Source organism: Seriola aureovittata, chromosome 11, assembly GCF_021018895.1.
Source record: "Seriola aureovittata isolate HTS-2021-v1 ecotype China chromosome 11, ASM2101889v1, whole genome shotgun sequence".
Classification (NCBI taxonomy): domain Eukaryota; kingdom Metazoa; phylum Chordata; class Actinopteri; order Carangiformes; family Carangidae; genus Seriola; species Seriola aureovittata.
The window spans coordinates 10909271-10929630 of NC_079374.1; the positions used below are offsets into that span (position 1 = coordinate 10909271).

At 39.9% G+C, this 20360-nt stretch overlaps 3 protein-coding genes and 1 long non-coding RNA gene across 5 annotated transcripts; 2 read left to right on the forward strand and 2 right to left on the reverse strand.

Annotated features, from left to right (window-relative positions):
* The first annotated feature begins 546 nt into the window (after positions 1 to 546).
* On the forward strand, positions 547 to 6349 carry LOC130177782 (gastrin-releasing peptide receptor-like). Its single transcript, XM_056389734.1, has 3 exons — positions 547 to 962; positions 3228 to 3579; positions 4245 to 6349. The coding sequence occupies exons 1-3, from the start codon at positions 547 to 549 to the stop codon at positions 4554 to 4556; spliced, it is 1080 nt and encodes a 359-aa protein (XP_056245709.1). The 3' UTR covers positions 4557 to 6349.
* Positions 6350 to 7484: 1135 nt separating this feature from the next.
* Positions 7485 to 12061, reverse strand: asb11 (ankyrin repeat and SOCS box containing 11). Its single transcript, XM_056390064.1, has 7 exons — positions 11932 to 12061; positions 11395 to 11474; positions 11205 to 11312; positions 10549 to 10699; positions 10329 to 10463; positions 8607 to 8795; positions 7485 to 8506 (listed from the first exon to the last, which is right to left on the reverse strand). Exons 1-7 carry the CDS (start codon positions 12026 to 12028, stop codon positions 8382 to 8384), a joined length of 885 nt encoding a protein of 294 aa, XP_056246039.1. The 5' UTR covers positions 12029 to 12061; the 3' UTR covers positions 7485 to 8381.
* Positions 8810 to 13527, forward strand: LOC130177999 (uncharacterized). The gene is made up of 3 exons (XR_008829097.1): positions 8810 to 10017; positions 11226 to 11289; positions 13391 to 13527. It is a non-coding gene; the product is annotated as an uncharacterized LOC130177999 (long non-coding RNA).
* piga (phosphatidylinositol glycan anchor biosynthesis, class A) lies at positions 12772 to 19351 on the reverse strand. 2 transcript variants are annotated; one of them, XM_056390062.1, is made up of 8 exons: positions 19220 to 19342; positions 17541 to 17647; positions 17165 to 17326; positions 16784 to 17054; positions 16132 to 16264; positions 15609 to 15741; positions 14343 to 14549; positions 12772 to 13588 (listed from the first exon to the last, which is right to left on the reverse strand). In XM_056390062.1, the coding sequence occupies exons 3-8, from the start codon at positions 17321 to 17323 to the stop codon at positions 13328 to 13330; spliced, it is 1164 nt and encodes a 387-aa protein (XP_056246037.1). In that variant the 5' UTR covers positions 17324 to 17326; positions 17541 to 17647; positions 19220 to 19342; the 3' UTR covers positions 12772 to 13327. The 2 variants fall into 2 exon arrangements, with proteins under 2 accessions (XP_056246037.1, XP_056246036.1); XM_056390061.1 differs by having other exon boundaries at positions 17165 to 17647; positions 19220 to 19351.
* Positions 19352 to 20360: the final 1009 nt, after the last annotated feature.

The following is a 20360-nucleotide window of genomic DNA, read 5'->3' on the forward strand; positions in this document are numbered from 1 at the left end:
TCTCTCAGTGTAAACATCATTAGCTTTAATGAAACACTGAAACAAGCTGGTCCAGAAAATCTATACCACTGGATGAATCCCTTGATGTTGTCATGAAGGCTGTAGGTCACCTTCTGCAGAGGTAGTACTCTTCTTCCATCAGTTCTTCCACTGAAGCAACATCTTTAGAAGTCCAGAAGTTAAGATAGTCTCTCTCACTTTATATATCAATAGTCCAATCAGCTTTGCACTGTCCAGCTTTGCTCCTAATATAAACTGAACTCAAGATCATCCAATGGAGCTGACCACTTTCTGTATGTGTGCCAGTACATTCTGAATTAAATGTAATACACCGAGGACAGTTTACGCCTGTGTTCGGAAGGAATAAGATTAGTCTATACATTCCCTATCCTGGAGACATTGATCTTGACAGATTTTTAGCCTGTAGAGCGTGAAATGACGCACGCACCAGCAGGAGGGCATAGAGTTTATAAAGCCACCCACAAACGCATCCGGAGATCTCAGATTCTCCTGCTGAAGACCTCTGTCCTCTCCCTGTAGGCTGCTATGTCTCTGGAGGATTCATTTGTTATAAACCCTGAGGACAGTGGGGGTTCGGTTCTGAATGTTTCCGGTGTATTTTTGGACTTCACAGTAGAGCAGCATCAGTACAACATCTGGCTCCCTGGCATCGGAGTCGCTGTTGTCTATGGGATAATCATCATCGTGGGTCTGGTCGGAAATGTCACTTTAATGAAGACGTGTTTGTTGGTGAAGTCCATGCGGACTGTGCCCAACTTGTTCCTCTCCAGTCTGGCTCTGGGGGACCTGCTGCTGCTGGTGACCTGCGCCCCGGTGGACGCCAGCCGCTACCTGGTGGACGAGTGGCTCTTTGGCCGCGTTGGATGCAAAATGATCCCGTTCATCCAGCTCACCTCGGTGGGAGTCTCCGTGTTCACCCTCACTGCTCTCTCCGCTGACCGGTACTTACCACGCACTTAGTCTGGGCGCGTTTTTCAGAAATGTTATCAACATCCTCACTTCTTAGCTTTTTAGATGAAATCATATCCGCACAGTATACAGCCACTCCAATAATCACTATGATGCTTACAGTGGGTGAAACATCATGGTTTTGATGCACAGCTGAGCATCACATGGAACAGACATGTTTTAGAAATCTTCGTATTATTTCATGCACATTTCCCCGGATTTCTCATCACCACCAACAGGCACCAAAAATGAAGGAAATTAAATCAATGTCTGGGTATAAAGACTTTCTGTCTGTTTTCCCAATGATTCAGAACCTGATTATTTCATAGCTCTTAAAAAGAAATTTCAGAAAATTATAGAAAATTACAGACCTATAAATTAAAGCTTTAGTTTTTTATTCCCCAGCATAAATAATCTTAATTACTGTTTCAAAGTGCTCTTCAATCTGCCAAGAAAATACTGAATCATTTATGTTTTTTTTTTTTCTTTTACAGTCCTCAATGACAGATACAACTTACTAACCATAATAGAAAATTTGACTTGACTGTAACCTATGGACAAAACAAGCTCAACTCAAGGGCCGCTTACTTGCTTTTCCTGGAGCTTTTGACCATATCAGACAGCCTTTATCCGTCAACTGAAGTTACCTTGTTGTAAGCCAGTTGGCCTTGACAGTTCATTCTTAACCAACGAAACAAACTCGTTCATTTACTCACTTTTTGTCTTTGTACTTTTCCATTTATCATCCTCTCAGAGTCTCTCACTGGCTTCAAATATCAACCTGTTGCATATTTTCTTTTACAGGATAACTATAGGACTGCATGAAATGATCAAATAGGTTAATGTGAATAGCTGCATTCAAGATTTATGATGGATTTTATGTATATATATATATATATATATATATATATATATATATATATATATATATATATGTAGAATTTATGTTCGCCTAGAAAAAAATGCTACAAAATGCATTTGATCAGAATCTTGCAGTTATTAAATAAGACAGGCAGAACAGTGAAACAGCTAACCGGTGACATTTGTGATGATTTTATTGAAATTACTTAGAAAAGCCTTTTTTTTTAATTGATGGATTTCAGGGCCAACTAAGAATGTGAATTATTTACTGAAACATAATAACCAGTAAATTACGGAGGCAATTATTCAGTGAAGTCTTCACCATCTATTCTCCCATTGTACAGAATCAGACACAACCAAACTTTGATGCTGACATGCCTAACACACAACAAGGAGGCTACAAGCACGATTACTCATTCGTCTTAAAAGCAGCAGGCTCATCAATATGCTGCTTGACAGTGAGACAAACCAGTCTGTTTGTGTGGGTACGAGCTTCACTTAAACAGTGGATGGATGCTGCTGGGCCGACAGTCAAACCATTAAACTCACCTGAACGACAGCAAGGACAAGTTCTTCTATAACTTTAAATAAAGCTCTGTTGGTTTAAAAGTGCTTGTCCTCACAGACCAAACTCTGGCTTAAATTGTTAAATAACTATTTTGATTAGAATGACACTGAACAAATAGTTTCCCAAACAAATCGTATAGGTTAGTGTAATGTCATGAGATTTTAAGTTTCTGTGGGTTACTTGGGGGTAATCTTCACTTATTTCATTTAAATTACAAAAATTATTTTACCTATGAAAATGTTTCATATGGGCGCAAGGACTCTCTCTTTGTTCACAAAAATATTGTTTGTTTTTCAGGAGTCACAATAAGGTTGGGAGCTCCTGACATCAAATATGGAAAGATGATTTCATTGAAGTGCAGAGCTCCAGTGTGTGAACAGATTCTTGTGCTGGAAATGTTTCGGGAGCAGCCAACACTTCTTAGTTTAGTGGCTTTCTAGAAGCAACAAAACATTTAATACCAGCTGTGATGAACAAACCATCCTGTTAATCTGTAACTCATCCTGTCCAGGAGCTAATATTATCTACTGTGGCTGTTTATTCTGATTCCTGTTTCCTTTAATTAAAAGCCCAATTGAAATTTGTCCGCTCTGTTATCAACAGCGAGATAACATCTATGAGATTATCTTTCTTTGATTAAAAAGAGAAGCTGAGCCTCTGGCAGAGAGATACTTTGAATCAATATGAGAGAGTAAATAATCTGCAGTTGTAGATTAGTTGCATAATTAAGAAACTTCAATGAGGTAATCAGAATTCATATTGATATCAGCAGTCTCTCCACAGAAAGAAAGAAAAAATATCATTCCACTAGTTGCTTCTCTTCTTTTAGGTACAAAGCTATCGTCAAACCGCTGGACATGCACAGGTCCAGGGCAACACTCAGCATCTGTTTACGAGCGGGGGCGATCTGGCTGCTGTCTGTGACCCTGGCGATTCCTGAAGCTGTCTTCTCCGACCTGCACACTTTCACCACCAGCCACACCAATGAGACATTTGTGACCTGCGCGCCCTACCCTCACGCCGGGGAGCTGCACCCGAAGATCCACTCCACCGCCTCCTTCCTCATCTTCTACCTCATCCCGCTCTTCATCATATCTGTCTACTACTGCTTCATCGCTCGCAGTCTGGTCAGGAGCTCTGCGGACATCCCCGCTGAAGGACACCTGCACCTCCAGAAACAGGTCTCTGTGTGGACTCCTCCCTCTTATTTCCAATGTGCTCATTATATGAAGCAATAACAGGAAATAAAAAAACCTAAAAGTGCTGAGACCCTTACATATGTATTCATATCCCCATACATATAGCAGTGTTTCCCAACATGAGGGTCAGGGCCACACCAGGGGTCACAAGACAAATCTGAAGGGTCGAGAGATGATTAACAGGAGAGCAGAAAGAAAACCCTGTTGAGGTTCAAAATTCGTAACCTCGGAAACAGCAGCTGACTAAATAACATCACCTCAAGGTCTATTTAGCAGCTGTTCTCGATTAGCAGACGCTGATGTGAATGTCTTCAGTTTTTCATGTACTTAGTCATAAACAAAAGTATTAGACACATTCAGATTTTGACCTGATGACGGCAATAAAAGAAAAGTCGGAGGATCACAAGAAGATTCATCCTCAATTAACAAACATCTGTAAGAAAATTTCAGGGAAATCCATCCAGTAGTTTTTTGAGGTATATCATTCTGGACCAAAATAGTGGACTGACAAAATGACAAATAAATGATAATAAGGAAAAATGTATCAATGAAAACATTCACACATATAATACCACGCATACTCGTGTACTTGACATTATTGCACAGTTGTGTGTGTAGAAACTGATTTTTTCTCTCTCTCCTGTCAGATCAAGTCCAGGAAGCGTCTGGCCAAAACGGTTCTGGTGTTTGTCGGCTTGTTTGCTGTCTGCTGGCTGCCCAGTCACGTGATCTACCTGTACCGCTCCTACCACTACGACCAGGTGGACACGTCGCTGGGCCACTTCATCGCCAGTGTGGGTGCTCGCATCTTGGCCTTCACCAACTCTTGCGTGAACCCGTTTGCCCTTTACTTGATGAGCAAAAGCTTCAGCAAGCACTTCAACAAGCAGCTATGCTGCACTTCTCCCAGACGGTTGAACAGCCAGAATAGTGGGAGAACAAACATAACCACCGTCTGAAAGCATCTGTTGTTTTCATAAACTTGTAACATCTGTGTTTCAGCAGGACTGGTTTCATGTTGATCCTCTTTTCTCAGATCGATTTCAGTGGACGACATGTTTAACTCTGATGTAGAGGTGTCAACTTCAATATAATGTATGGACACAGTTAAAACCAAATGTCCTCATTGTCAAGCCATTTCATTCCTGAATTATGTCTTACTAATTTTAATTAGCACTTCTCATTAATTTGTTTTCCCACATAAAACAAAGAGTGATGCAGTAAGACTTAAAGGTTCTGTGAGAAACATTTAATCTCTGCTCTAAAACAAAACTACTGGTTGAAAGACAAATTTAATCACGACAGAGGGAAGTTGCTTCTCGTGAAAACACTGGTACAGCTGAGATGGATCTTTCTTGTAGATGTTCCCTGTCAAGTAAATGTGATATAAGAAATTTAAATGTAATTTAAATCTGTTTTGGTGTAAAACCTGACGCCTTTTAGATGTAAAATCAAACTGAGTATGATCATGTATCACTTATGACTGTAAATGGCTAAAAAAGATAATTACATTTTTTAAACTGTCACTTGCGGCAGAAACCATTCATGAAAAAGCTAGATATCAGCTTTATTGTGCATGTGTTATTTTAATCTGCAGTGTGCCATTATTAAAAACAGATAAGTGATGATGGAGCAGAAAGCTCCTATGACATTTTAGGGTTCAGTGGTTGTAAAATATTCAAACTGAGAATAGCCTGCTATTGTGTGCACTGGAAGAGTTTTATATAAGTTTGGTAATATATTTGTCAAATGCTAAGTTATTAAAAGAACTGCCGAATGTTACAAATTGTGTACATACAGATGTTCCTGTTAAATATGATGGTGCTTGTTGGTGGCTCTGCTTCTATAGGCTATAATGTATGAACACTATTTGTTAATTCTTAATAACATGTCTACGGAGAAACTTAACAACACCTGAAACTCTTGTTTTTGCAGACGGCCTGCGGTTTAACTTCTCAGTGATGTGTAAGTGAACTCTGGGACACAGAGATTAACAGATAAAAGCAAAGAAGCAATTTCTGCTGTTTTTTTTGTTTTTTTTTTTTAAAGCAGGAAACTGTGAATATTTAGCATTGATAGCAGTGTGGCTGTATGTCGGCCTGACCACCACTTTGGAGTGAAATATCTCAACAATTTTTGGATGGATTGCCATGAGAATGTGCACAGACGTTCAAGGTCCCGTCCGGATGGATCTTAATAATTCATCACCATAAATTCAAGTTCAGAATTTTTCCAGTGCTTGGGATTTATAACTAAAATCTTCTAAAATTACTCACTGTGTTCCCATTTATCTTAGTATACTTTGTGCTAATTGCTATTTAGCATATTTTAGCTTCTTATCATGCAAAATTAAGATTTAAAATGGACCCACGTAACCTGGGCTCTCTGAGTAACCTGGTTTCTAAGAAAGACCAGTTCTGTACCAGTTCATGTAAAGACACTGAATGTCTGTTAGCATGCTGACATTAGCATTTAGCTTGAAGCACCATGGTGCCTTTCAGCTTCACTGAACTGCCAGCATGGCTGTAGACTCTTGTTCCTTGACAGATAATTAAACTTACTGATGATTAAATTTAATTGACAAATTAATCTACAGATTGTTCCAGTCCTTGTAACATATTGGTGATATGCAGTTTAACAGTGTAGTCATGAGTTATGACAAAACCGTTAGTCACGTGCAAATGACAGAACTGTGAAGTAAATTTGTTGCTGTTTTATATCATCTTTACCATTAATATGTGCTTTTGTGGTTATGAACTCTCACCTGTTAAAAGTAAATAAAACTTTTATCTGAAATAACTTTTATCACAAAGGAGAGTCTGTCAAATACGCAGCAGAGTCCTTCGCTCTACTGACCTTTTCCCATGGAGCAGATCAACTGATTGGAGCTTGAAGCTGAGCTATGAAATTATATTCTTGGAAGCATAAAACTGCACTGAGTCTTACGAATTTCTCTTTGTATGTAACCTGTCCCCCACTGTGAGCACTGGCCTCACAGAAAATGTCAACATCCAAGTTCTTTAATTTAATGTGTCCTCTGTGTGCAACAAACTCAAAAGTCATTGTGTAGCTATAAAACGGATTTTCTTCTAAGTGGCATTATTGTCTCACAGCTACAGCATTCACCACCGAAATCCATCAACACACACACACACACACACACACGCACGCACGCACGCACGCACGCACGCACGCACGCACGCACGCACGCACACACACACACACACACACACACACACACACGCATACAGATCACAGCATATATCCCTCTTTTTTTCCTGTTTCAGGACTTTTGCTGATAGCTGAGGCTTTTCTTTGTTGTTTTGGTAAAGAAACGTCAAGTTAAATCAGCTCAAATGAGATTTTTCGGGACTCCGCAGAGGTGACCTTTCAGGATGGCATTTGAATACGGGATATATTAATTCCCCTTGAACAACACCGACAAATCCAGTGTGCTCGATGTTTTCTTGAAAAACATCTTTACTCCTTACTGTTTTTCTCAATTGCCAAAGAGCATTTTCTGAAACACAGTTCTCAAAGCACTAACGAACTAACACTAACACTAACACTAATCACAACATCATTTACTACTGAGCATTTCACACAAAACATTTAAGTTGTGCGTTGAAAGTAAATAAATTCATCAGCAAGTTCATCACTGCCACATGCTCCATTACCACTGTGTAAGTCAAGCCAGTCCAATGTCTGCAAAACTGTTGCTATGAGAGAACACCAACATTATGTCTTTATGTAAACTGACATAAGTTTATTCAGTTTGCTGTCGAGGGTATTTTCCTTTAGTACGACACTAACAGATTACTGAATGTTATGACTCATTTATGTTTGAAAGGTTGTGACAATTGGCTCCAAAAGTTGAGATTTACACATTGAGTATTTCTGAGAGTAAAGCAGTTTATTCCAGTCCGACCAGGCTAAAGCAATGCATCAAGCAACAAGAGATATATAAACAGTTGTGATAAAATATAGATTTGAAAACTTTACAATGTGTGTGACAATCATGATTTTCATTTGCTGATCATCCCAAAACTGCTGTCATGTAAATCCCTCAGTCCTTAATCATATCCTGTGCATAAGCACTGACATATTCCAAACAAAGCCTGTTTCTTTTATACCTATTCTGTAAGTCCAGCAACTTAAAACGCATCACATACCTCTTCTTGCATTCATCATTTTAATATTGATCCACAGCATCCCATTGTCTTTTTTTGACCTACAGATCCAACATTATAGTATCAGTGTCATCATAAAAGAGCACTCCATAGATCTAGCATTGCATCTAGAATCCTATAATACTGTCAGATTTTACACAGCTCCCTCTAGAGGCAAAGACTTCATATACCTGTTTTCACATATGCAGTAGTACTCCCCAACACCTGTGATATTGATGTGTAAAATCATTGGAATCTCCCTTTGAAAACATGTTGGAATAAAGTAAAATCCGAGGACATCAAATGGAAAGCTCTTCATTAAAAGTATAAAAATACAAAACCTGATACAGTCATTACAATATATATACAACACATCTCTGAACTTCTGAACACTTGTATCCAAAATATTTCATTTGAATAAAACGTAAATGGCAATTATCATATTATTAAAAGGAACCGTATTATAAAATACATAAGCCTGAGAAAACTCCATCATTCTTTGAATGTGAATGTCTTTGAATGTTTTGCCTCATAGGTCAGTCACAAAGCAAAAAGGGGAAGGACAAATTAGTGTATGTGGCACATAGAGAGCCTCACAAGCAGGGTGGAGGTGTCTCACTGGTACAGAAGAAAGTCTTGGACACTGTGAGGAAGGAAAAGGCTGGACGTCCTGTGCAGACGACTCCTTCCCAGACTTCGGCGAATACAGAACCGACACAGCTGTGACAGAGAGCAGGGACCTGGGCAACCGGAGACAGGGCAACGTTGTCACAATAAATAAATCTGTGTTTGGTTGTTTCTGTAACATGGATACAAGAGCCTTCCTACTTTACAACACACCTCTTTTCTGCAGTGCAGCTCTCACTGCGCTGTTTGGTGTTGACAGATCCAGCGGAGTTTTTCCCTCTGCGTTCCTACAACACCCATCTGCCCCGAAGTCCAGCAAAAGGTCCACAATGTTTGCTCCTTCACATCCAACTGCAGCGTGTAAAGGACTGTCCTGCCCACACCCCATCCGAACATCTGCTCCTACACGTGGACACAAGCAGAAAAAGAACCACACCAGAGCAACCAAATGTGATTAAGACCATAAAAACCAAAACAAACTAATACAACAAACAAGCTATATAGAATGAAAATTGGTCACTAATGGAAACATGAAAAGATGGGAACTTAGAGCAGAGCTTTGAATAATATTTGATGATTTGCAGCCACATCTATCAGTTCTGCAAATTACATTGACAAATCTGCAAGTTCCATAAACATCACGTGCTATTCTGAACTGTGAAATTGCGAGTGGCGAGTAAACTGTGAAAAAAAAAAAAGAACCAGCCATATCTAATTATTTTAGAGCTGCAATTTTCCATCATTTTCAACTAATCTAATTATTTTCTTAATTAACTTACTGATAGTTTTATCTATAAAATGTTATAATTTCCCACAGCACAGAAAGACATCTTTGAATATCTTGTTTTGTCTGAAGCAATAGTCCCAAAGACATTCAGGTTTCTATCATGCAAGACAAACAAAACATCGAATTCTCAAATGTGAGACAGCAAATATTTGATATTTTTGCTTTAAAAAATGACAAAAATGAATAACTGATTATCAGAATAGTTGCAGATTGATTTTTTGTTGATCGAATAATCAATGAATTGCCTAATAAATGCAGCTCAAACTTATTTTATTAACAAGATTCATGAAATTATAGGATGCATAATTTAACACTAAATTGTCAGTCTTGCTATTATGACTCATGCTACTTGCACATTTTATACAACACAGTTTATAATCGCACAGAGTGAATGGTCTTCCGGGCGCATATGGACAATATTGTTTTTACAGTTCTTGTTACGTAATAGGGAAGTTAACAACTCGTAAATGACGTCTATTATAAGGATTATGCAATGCAAGAGGAATTGAAAGGAGCAGAAAACAGGAAGGATAATATCTTTCCTTGAAGTTACTGAGAACTACAGTGTCCCTGAGAGCTTGACGCACTGCAACGTAAGGAAACACATGCAAATAGACAAACACATTTAGAAAACAGCTTCATTAATTTGACAACACATGCGCTGCAAATTCTCACAACACAACGGAAGTGTTTCGAGGGGACACGAAAAGGTGATGGACCCGACTGGGGACGCACTTATTGTTCAATGCTTTTAACTACAATCAGTCACAATTGGTCATTGAACAACAAGTGTGTGCCCGGCCTGCTTGTATCCGCAGGAAACACTTCCATTGAGTTGTGAGTATTTGCAGCACGTGTGTTCTCAAATTGAGGAAGATGTTTTCAGATTTTTTTTTTAAGTTGCAGTGCTTTGAACTGTCAAGGCCACCGTAGAGAACAGGTGATTGTTGCCGTTTGTGATATTCACATGTTGTAGACTAGGCAATGAGAAATATTCAGCACTAGCCCTATCTTGAAATTACTCCATAATTAAAATTAGAGGCAAATCAAACAAAAGCTAACCTGTAGTGCCTGGATGTTCGAGTTTTATACTGAAAGCATGAATCTCTTTAAGGGATAAACGGCTGTTTGCGTACAGATTACATTACCTGAGTGTAGAAGCGCCTCTACACAGGCGGCGGCCCGAGCCATGCAGGCGGAATACAGCGGTGTCCCCACCACCGGCAGCTCCATGTCAATATGAGCTCCGTAGGACAGCAGCAGCTCCAGACACTCTCTGTGATCTGACGAAGAAACAACACTGCAGGAGAATCTGAGCTGTGACAGATCTTGCCAAGTTTACACCCATACACATTAACACATACACACCTTTCTTTGCGGCCTCGTGGATGGGTGATGCCAGCTGGTAGGTGGTGCCGATGGAGGCATTGTGCTGCAAGATGAGCCTGACACACGCAGCACTCCCGCTGCTGCAGGAGTTGAAGAGAGGTGTGACGCCGTCTGTTGATACCGCCTCAACCTATGGAGGGAGATGTGAAGAAACTGATGATGCTCCTCCTAAAAGAGCTGCACTTTTTCCTCACTTTGTTCACTTATTTATCAGGAATAACACAGACACATACAAAAATATATGACATCAACAACACAAAAACACTCGCTGATATATTGTTTACATGCTAATGGACGAAGTAGGATGATGATAGGTTGGGTACACCTTACTATTGGGTTATAATGAGAGGTGTTTCTATCGTTTAGTCTACCCTCACTGATATAAACATGGTGGATAAAATATTAGAAACATTTCTCTGTATAACACAATACACTGGCACCCACCAAAGTCATCATATAGTTGAATCAATATCTCTCTAAAACAAATCCATCCAGTGATTTAACAATGCACTCATCACTCCTATTGGACTAGTCAAGCCATATGTAATATGAAGGAGGGTCAGTGCATTAAATAATTTTCGTATTGAATAGTTGTTTGTCATAAACACCCTAAAAACAAAAACCATGTTTCTTACATTTGCTCCATTGTCCAACAGGAACTTGGCACAAGCGTAATGACCGCCGAGACAAGCCTCATGGAGGGGAGAGACTCTGTCCATGGTGAGTGTGTCCACATGGAAGCCCTGCAGGGAAGATGAGAGGGTTTTTATTTCATGTGTGGACAGTGTACTTGCAAGTATTAACAGAGACCCATGTTAAGTTTACCTGAGCGATGAGGCTTCTCAGGTGGAGCAGTCTGCCCTGGTAGGCGGCTTCATGGAGAGGAGTCCTGTCAGACCAGGAGTCTGACACACAAAGAATAAGATCAGGAAAGTCTCCATGTTCAGAAAACTCACAGATAAACCCAAGTGATCTTCCTCTCAGTTCATTGAATTGTTAAGATGACCTCATTTGAATATGCTTATCTGGTTTTTCAGGGTTGACCAAACCCCATACACCAAACTGTCTGAACAATACAGACTCAGGGCTTTGTTGGCTACTGCAGAGCCAGTCAATAGCATTTGCATGCGAAGTCTTCTGTTCTCAACCAACCTGTAATTCTGATTACAAAATTGTAACTTTCAAAAACACCATGAAGACACACGTATTCGTTGCGTAATGTAAAGATGTGCAAAACCAAAACACTGTTACTAAATCTGCTGAAGAAATAAGAACTGTAGTCCAGTTGTATGAGCTTAATATTTCTCAGAAAACACAAAATAACTGAGCTGGATTGATCAAATAGACAAAGAAAACACTTACCAGCCATCAGCGAGTTGCATGGCAGCCCCCCATAGATGTACAGGAGCCTCTGCCAAGGTTGTGAGCACAGGGAAACCTCCGTTTGAACAGCAGCCATGATGAAAATGAAACAACAGCAGACTTCTCCACGACTGTCCACGACTTGAGCTCGCCCTGTCGGATACACAATCCTGAAGTCGGCCTTCCTCCCTTTCTTATCTGGTTTCTTGGACACCTCCTCCACATTACCACCTCCCACCCGCCCTCATCCCAGTCCACGGATATAGTCTACAGTTTGTGCATATCAATGGCTGTGGGGATGGGCCTGTACTGGTACACCTTGAATAAAGCTCTTAGAAATGTGCGTAAATACAGTTATAGTTACAAACAGAGGGACAAGCACGTTTCACAGTGTAGATGGAGATACAACTGCAGTGCACCATATTTCATCTTGCCAAATCTGTTAAGTGTGGATCTGCACCGTCTTCTGTTATGGCTGCATATTCTCAGCTAAGGGAACAGTATCAGTTTCTACTAACAGTTATCTCTGTCTACCTGAAGACATGTAACAAGTCTTTTTTGCAGGTATGATTGAGCCTCCAACCATGGCGCTATGCAAATGCACATTGTTAGCCTTGAATAGCTATGCCATCCCATCTCTATCACCTCCTGTTTCACAGCTACTCTGTGTTTTGTCTGGCACTCTTCATTCCCAAGAGCCATCGCTTTTGTAAGACTGATTCTAAGAAAGTGGCCCTCCACTGTCTTTCTGGGCCTACTGTTTCATGTAATGGTCTCTAGAAGATAAAACCGCTGCATGGCTGCAGACAATCTAGATAAAATGACGTGAAAATGGATGAATCATTTGAAAGTACACTTTATTTTCCAGAGCAGACTGTCTGGGAGTCAAATGATCATCTTAAAAAACTCCCATATAAATATGAAACATTGTTGAGGAGAAAAAAATTAGACAGAGGATTGAAGTTTGTGGTCTAAAAATTAGACAAATCAAACTTTTTGCACTGATCTACAGCATCACAAAAAGAAAACTGAAAACAAGTTACTGCAGTTTTGTACAATGCAACAGTAAGTATACAATTAACCAGCCCTTTAACTCCCTCTGTTAAGTGCTTTCTATACTTTGGATTCCAAATGAAACAGCTCCCTATTAAAGCCTCAAGGACTGATACCACAGTTACCACATTTTAATCAGTAATTATAAAAATAAAAACACTCCTTCCAAGTATCAGATAAAATGCTTTCACACAAGGTCCCTTTGTTAAGTAAATGTAAACAATGTTTGGGGTTACCACAAGCACATTCAGCATTCAATAGTTAAAATGTCAGTCTGCACCACAAAGGCGACACATGACATCATATAAGCAGCTAGAGGTGAGGTGGAGTTGTGGAGTGGAAACTATGATGAAGTGGCACTTTTAGAGTGAGTTTCTTTTTTACTGCTTGTTTCCTGTCTCCACAGTCCGTGAGGGCCGGTGGCATCCACAGCGGCATCCATTACCCGATCTGGCACCAACCACTGTAGGAGCAGCAGGAAGAGGAAGTCCAAAACAGCTACAAATGCAAAGATGGAGCCGGCGACAGGGCCGCAGTGAGCCCTCAGCCTCCATAACCGTCTGTCCAGAGGAAGCACCTCCTCTCCAGCCACTCTGTCATACACCTGAGAGGGAAAACCCAATGATGAGTGTCGACAAACAATCCACCATCCACCACTCAGTGTGTAGTCTCAGCGGTTTGAATCAATACATTTACATGCTCACAAGAAAAAGGGTTACTCAGAGAAACCAGGTTACACAGGAAATCAGAAAACCTGTTTACAATGCAATGTAGTAACCTGGTTAATGCGTCTGTGAATACGTTCATCAGGTCAGTAATCAGATTTCTCCTCTACTCACACCTTATTTGGAAAATAAGGCTTTCTTATTCTAACCATGCGAGTGATACAGGACACTTCTTTATTTTCTGTGTATGTGTGTGTGTGTGTGTGTGTGTGTGTGTGTGTGTGTGTGCGTGTGTGTGTGTGCGTGTGTGGGCTGATGGTGCTGTTATGACAAATAATCTCTGGAAACTTAGTATCAGCTTCAGCTTTAGTTAGTCAGTTGTCAGCCATTCTTTCCCTGTTTAAGGGTTACAGTCTGATTACGCATAACGTGGCCAAGAGATCATCTTTCCCCATGAAGAACTTTCACTGTGGAAATCAGGTTTCTGTAATTACCTTCAGATTACAGTTGTGTTTACTTCCTAAATCTAACATAAAGCTTCAGTTGCAGTTAGCTTTAGTTTGTGAGAGAATGAATACTGAAACAAGAAGGTCTCAAATACACGCACATGATCCAGTGAAAATGCATAATGAAGTGATACCAACAGGATATGGCTGAGAAAAAAATGGCAGGTTTTGGTGTTGGTGAACCTACCTTTTCAGTCCTCTCTGCAACGTTTCTCCACGTGTACAGGTTTTTCACACATGCATGGATGGAGGCAGGGGAGGGGAAAGAGCCTGACCGCTGCTGGGCGATGACTGTTTCCAGACCAGCACACAACGACCGAACAGTGGGCTCACACAAGGTAATCAAATCCTCAGGTAACACCTCAGGAATGCCCCCAACACGAGTGCTAACCACCTTAGAAATAAAACAAAAATCTGATGCACACATTGTAGAAATACATACACACACACACACGATCACTCCTGGATCTTATTCTCATACTTATGTTTATTCTGAATACATGGGTCACGCTGACTATACACTCATCGAGGGAGTCTTGTTCTAAAGATTTCAAAAGAGCGGAGCTTTGCATACTCAGCACACAGGCCTCATGGTTATCCCAAAGGAGACCTTTACTGCCTTATAAATGATACTGACCACATTTACCAGTAATGTTCTTTCTAATCTTACTCTGTAATTGCAATTTTGTCTACATAATTGCTTTCTCTTCCTCTAAGATAGACCAGGTCAGAATTACCCCATCACGTGATTGACTTTTTTTCCACTCATTCCTCTCACTATCTTGCTATGCTTCTTCCCTTTTTCACCCTTGTGAGATTTATGTTTTTTTTTAAGTGCTATCAAATACACACCCACAGGAAATCTGTCACAATAACATTTTAATGTCTTCCACTGTGACAGCAATTCTACTCAGGTCAATAGGCTTCAAGGACTGTAAATATTTGTTTTGTTGCCGTTTTATTTCCTTTGGTGAGAGTGGTTATTTGTATTGTGTAAACATTCTTTGCAGAATTGTATATATATTCACTTTTGCCTTGTGTTGCGACATGAAGTAAGATGAATGCTTATGACCAAGAACTGTTGCGACATCAAATGAAACCAAATTTAGAGAGAGCGAGACTTAGGAACAGAGAAAGAAAAAGAGATGTTTTGTCTGCTTTTGTGTTAGAATGAGTTTCAGAAAGCAAATGTAAACACAGATGTGCAGCTTTCACAATCATTACTCATTGAAGCTGTGTGAAATTTTGTATCACATAAAGTAAAGAGTACAAGTTTTCACTTAGATTAAAAAAAAAACATTAGGTGAATTTAATGATCAATTTACTCTTCTCCAGTGAAAGCTCGGTTATCAGCAAAATAGTTGCCTGGTTTTGGACTATAATCCCTCACACTCTCTGCCCTCCATGACACACGATTTCCTGTCCTTAAACTATTGCATGAATAGCACCAGACCTGCAGTCCACAGCTGGCTCCCTCTACAATGGCCATGCAGAACGCTTCTGTCAGCGATGTGTTGAGGAAGATGTGACCCTGCACCAAAACACCACGAACATCTTTATGCTCCAGAGCCCCAAGCAGTCGCACCCTGCAATGTTCCAAATGAAAGAAGTTAGGCAAATGTAATATGACGTCCACAAACAAACCCAATGTGTGACTATGCCAGAATGCTTTCATGGGTTCATTCCTGGACAGTCAAAACAAAAGAAATGCAGCAACTCACTGTATTTCCATACACATCGCTGCTGCTTACAAACATTTCTGCACAAACAAATATCTGCTAAACAGCGTTGTCAACAGTCAACAGAAAATGTGCCTGGCGCAATGGTAATACCTGAGATTCAACATAATGGAGCCATTTTATAGGATTTTCTTCATGACTTGATCTCTTTATGAAATGTTTTGACAGAGACCATATCCAGAAAGAGGTTTAAGATACCTCTCTCTGACAAATATTCTCAGGAAATATGAGTAGTACCTGTCATGTAGTTGGTATTTCTCTCTCACTTCCTCCAACACGAGTCTCTTCGGTCCCTCTCCACCAATTAGGAAATGCAGATCTGGATGTTTGAGGCAGAGCTCTGGGATTATTCCACCAAGAAGATCAATTCCTTATCAGAATAAGAGAGAGCAAAAATTTGCTTTCACAATGAATGTAATGCATCACTTATACTACGACACTTATGGATTTGTGAAGCTGACATGCATGTAGATATTTGAGTGTTTAAAAAAACATGATAATTATATATGTTCCTATTTTTTAAGATAAAAACAATAAACATAAAACATGAACATTTTTTGAAGAGAATCCCTCGAATTTTATTTTTAAAGATATAGGCTGCATTTGTGACATTAGCATTACAATAACTTGTCAGTGCGCTCTTGTAGACAAACTATATTGGCAATACATGTTGCATGTTTTTTCAAGTTACCTAATGGCAAACATACTGTATTCTGTTAAAATGTACCATATGTGCCATATAAATAAAGTGTGAATGATTCATGCCAAATTGAGGCCTGAAATTATGTCCACCCAAAAAAAGGGTATTGTACTATTCATCATACCCCTCTGCTGCCTTGATTACAGCGTGAATTGACCAGCAGAAATATCGAAGTCTAACTCTCTGTACCTTTGCGGTAGACGAGACGGCTGATGACAACAATAGTGATCCTGTCTTCTTGGCGCTGGGAGGGATCAGGGGTGAAGTCTGTAGGGTCAACAGCGTTGGGAATAACAGACACTATCTCTGGGTTCAGTGCTGCACGGAGCACTGTGTTCTCCTTACTGGTATACGACACACACACGATGTGGTTGGTATCACACAGCGACACAGTCAGAAGCTTGTTGGTCAGCACAGAGCTGACGTCAGCAAAGCCGAACAGTGAGTGGTCCGTGAACACCTGTAAATGACAATACTCTTTAGGTTTCTATCATGTGTAGCACAGAGACATGAGTAGATACTAAGATTTTTTTTTTAAATGTTTGATCTGGCTTAAAATTAGTCACATACCGTGTTAAGGCCCATGGTCTTAGCATGGAATAGTGCATCATGGGCCATGGCGGAGAACGAGCTGTGTGCATGCACCACAGTGATGCGTTCCCTGGCAAACACACAGCGCAGCAGTGGGAGACTGTGGAAGCAGGTGGTGGCTGTGGACTGGTTGTACATCACCTGCAGGGGGAGGTAGTAGACCTTCAGTCCATTGGTCAGATACCTGACACCCTTCCTCCTGCCATAGGCATGGGTGACAATCACCACCTTGTGTCCCTTTTCAATCAGACACTGGGAAAGCTGGTAAATGTGACTTTCTACTCCTCCCATATTCGGATAGAAGAAGTCAGACACCATGCAGATGTTGTGCTTCCTGCCACAGACTCTGACATACTCTGCAGGAGCTCCAGAGACTCTCTGAGATGAAGGATTATACACAGCTGCCACTCTCCTTCGTTGGCCCATTGTAGATTCCTTGTGTGGCTGTGAACTTCACCAGTGCTGAAATAAATAGATTCATCAGTTAGTTCATTAACAGAAATTAATTGAGAAAAGTACTTTAATAATCAGTTAATGAGCCGAGTCATTTTTCAAGTAAAAACACCATACACTTATTGTTCAAACGACAAGTGATCTTTTAGTTGATTAACAAAAATTAATTGACAATAACTTTGATAATTGATTAAATGTTCAAGTCATTTCATAACAACATATTTTCCTGTTTCCCAACTCTAGCAAATGCAAAAGGTCAATTGTTTCCACAGAACAGATGACGCCTGCAGTTTCCTCCTTTTGTTCAAGTTGCATATGAGAGTAAATCAAGCCATGAGGAGGAAGGGACTGCCTGCAGAACTCAGAGGTTGTACCATGGCACAGATCTCACAAAGGCTACAAAGAATTCCTGCTATATTGAAGTTTCCCAATAGCACAATGACCTCCATAATTCTTAACCCTCGTATTATGTTAAGGGTCAATTTGACCCGTTTCAGTTTTTGTGTTGACAAAAGTACTGGTTATCCTTTTTTTTCCTTCATGAAATTTGGTGACTTTTCCTCATCTAGGGTCATGAACTGGTTTGTAAAATCTGGACACTTTGAGGTGTAGTGGAGTGTCTGTGCAGAGTTTGTATACAAAGATTATGTTGCGGGTCATTTTGACCCAGAAGGGCTGCAAGGTCATAACATCACTTGTGACAACTTCTTTACATCCTACCGCCTTGGAGATGAACTTCAGAAGAGAAAGCTGACCATGTTGGGAACAGTCAGAAGAAATAAGCCAGAACTTCCCAGTGAAATTCTGAAGATACAGGGCAGACCTCTGCATTCCTCAATATTTGCTTTCACTGAGAAAGCAACAGTTGTTTCATACTGCCCAAAGAGAAACAAGAATGTTCTTGTAATGAGTACAATGCACACAGATGCATCTCTGAGCAAAAGAGAAGACATGAAGCCACAAATGATCCTGGATTATAACTCCACCAAGACCAAGAAAAGCAGTAAACCCTTGTATTTGAGAGACTTGAATCCAATGATTTGCATGTGTGCTTGAAAAAAAACAAAACATCTATTAAAAGTTGCAGCTCTAGATATATCGATAGCTCTTGTTTTTGGCAACGCAGGTATTACAGATTTCAACTTAACAGTTTTTGAATTACTATGAGTCTGTTCTCTTTTTTTATACCCAGTATGAACACGTGTTATGGTGTGTCTGTGATAAGCCAGTAGAGTTTACAGCTTTCAAACCAGTGCCCAAATATATTAAAACCCCCGCTCCTGCTGTCAGTGTCTCAGCACCCGTCTCTATACAACATATTTTACGGAATGTAGCAGCTTCTCTCTGCTGTCCAGCATTAGAAATGTTTTAGGATGAATTGTCCCTTTAACTTGAACTCGCTGTCTGACTACCTGGTACAATGTGAGCTGAATATTCACCACCTTTTGTAAGCTAACCTACATTACCATGTATGTACCCGTCGTCTATTTCAAGACACATTAGCATCAAGTTAACTCACTGATATTTAACGACTTGACTGGCATTTAAAGCACGCTGGTTTCCTAGTCTAACTGGCCTTACCGTGGACAAGATGTTAATCCGGTTCCAGCTCGTCAAAATACACAGAACAATTTTTACATGTAGATTCATTTCTGCTCGCTAGCTCTCAGCTAGCCAGTTAGCCGCCCGTTTCACTTCCTGGTGTTCCACAACGTCAGACGCAGTGATGACGTATGTAACTGGCTCCTATGCCGAGGAAAGCTTATTATGTGTCATGATTTTTAAAAAAAACATCTGAGTATGTTTTTGCTGAATTGAAGTGAATACATTTCCAACAAGTGTAGTCTGCTGCAACATATGTTCTATAATAAACTATAATTAACTAATAAAACGAAAAACCCTGGATTATAACCTACTATCACTGTAACTAACTGATTGACTGGTCTCAATACAGGAGTCATGTTAGATTATACCTCTGTTGAAAATATTAAACTCTTCTGATGCTACTGAGGGTTTATTCATATCAGTAATATTTGTAAATGAAACTGTGAAATGCCTCAATATCTGACAGTACAGTGATCATATTTCAACAGTTACTCACTTGCTTGGAATGACTTTCATGAGCCACTGTATATTAACTCACCTAGTTGGCATCCTTAGTAACATGAGCAGATGTTGATGATGGACTCATTAATGACCAGCTGTTTCTCATTGCCTGTTCTCTTTCTTTTCTCTTGGTGGTCTGATCTTAGTCATTTGTTTTGTAAATAACGCAATAGCTTCAAGTCCTCAGCACCAGAATTTGTGCAGCTACAGTATTTGGTCTCCATTTTTGTCTTCATTGCTTCAGTGCGAAAAGCTTCTCAGAGGCTCTTTTATTGTGACTAGAACACTCTGCCAAACTATTTATTCAGCCAACCATAATAGTATATCTATAATGCTTATAATGTACAATTTCTAATTGAGCCCTCCCCATGTTTGGACCCCTATTTGTGCTAAAGGTTTGTACTATGTACTTTGTTTATTTACTATCTTAGTACTTAATTCATTATTTATTTACACAGTAATGCAGTATGTATCTGAAAAAGGGGAAAAGTAACAAACGGGAATGAGATCAAAGTTTTCCACCCTGCTACTCCCTAACAAACTTTGTTATTTCTTGATCTGGCTCATGAACTTATCTTGTCAATCTAAACCTACATGGAAATGGATAGTGAAATGC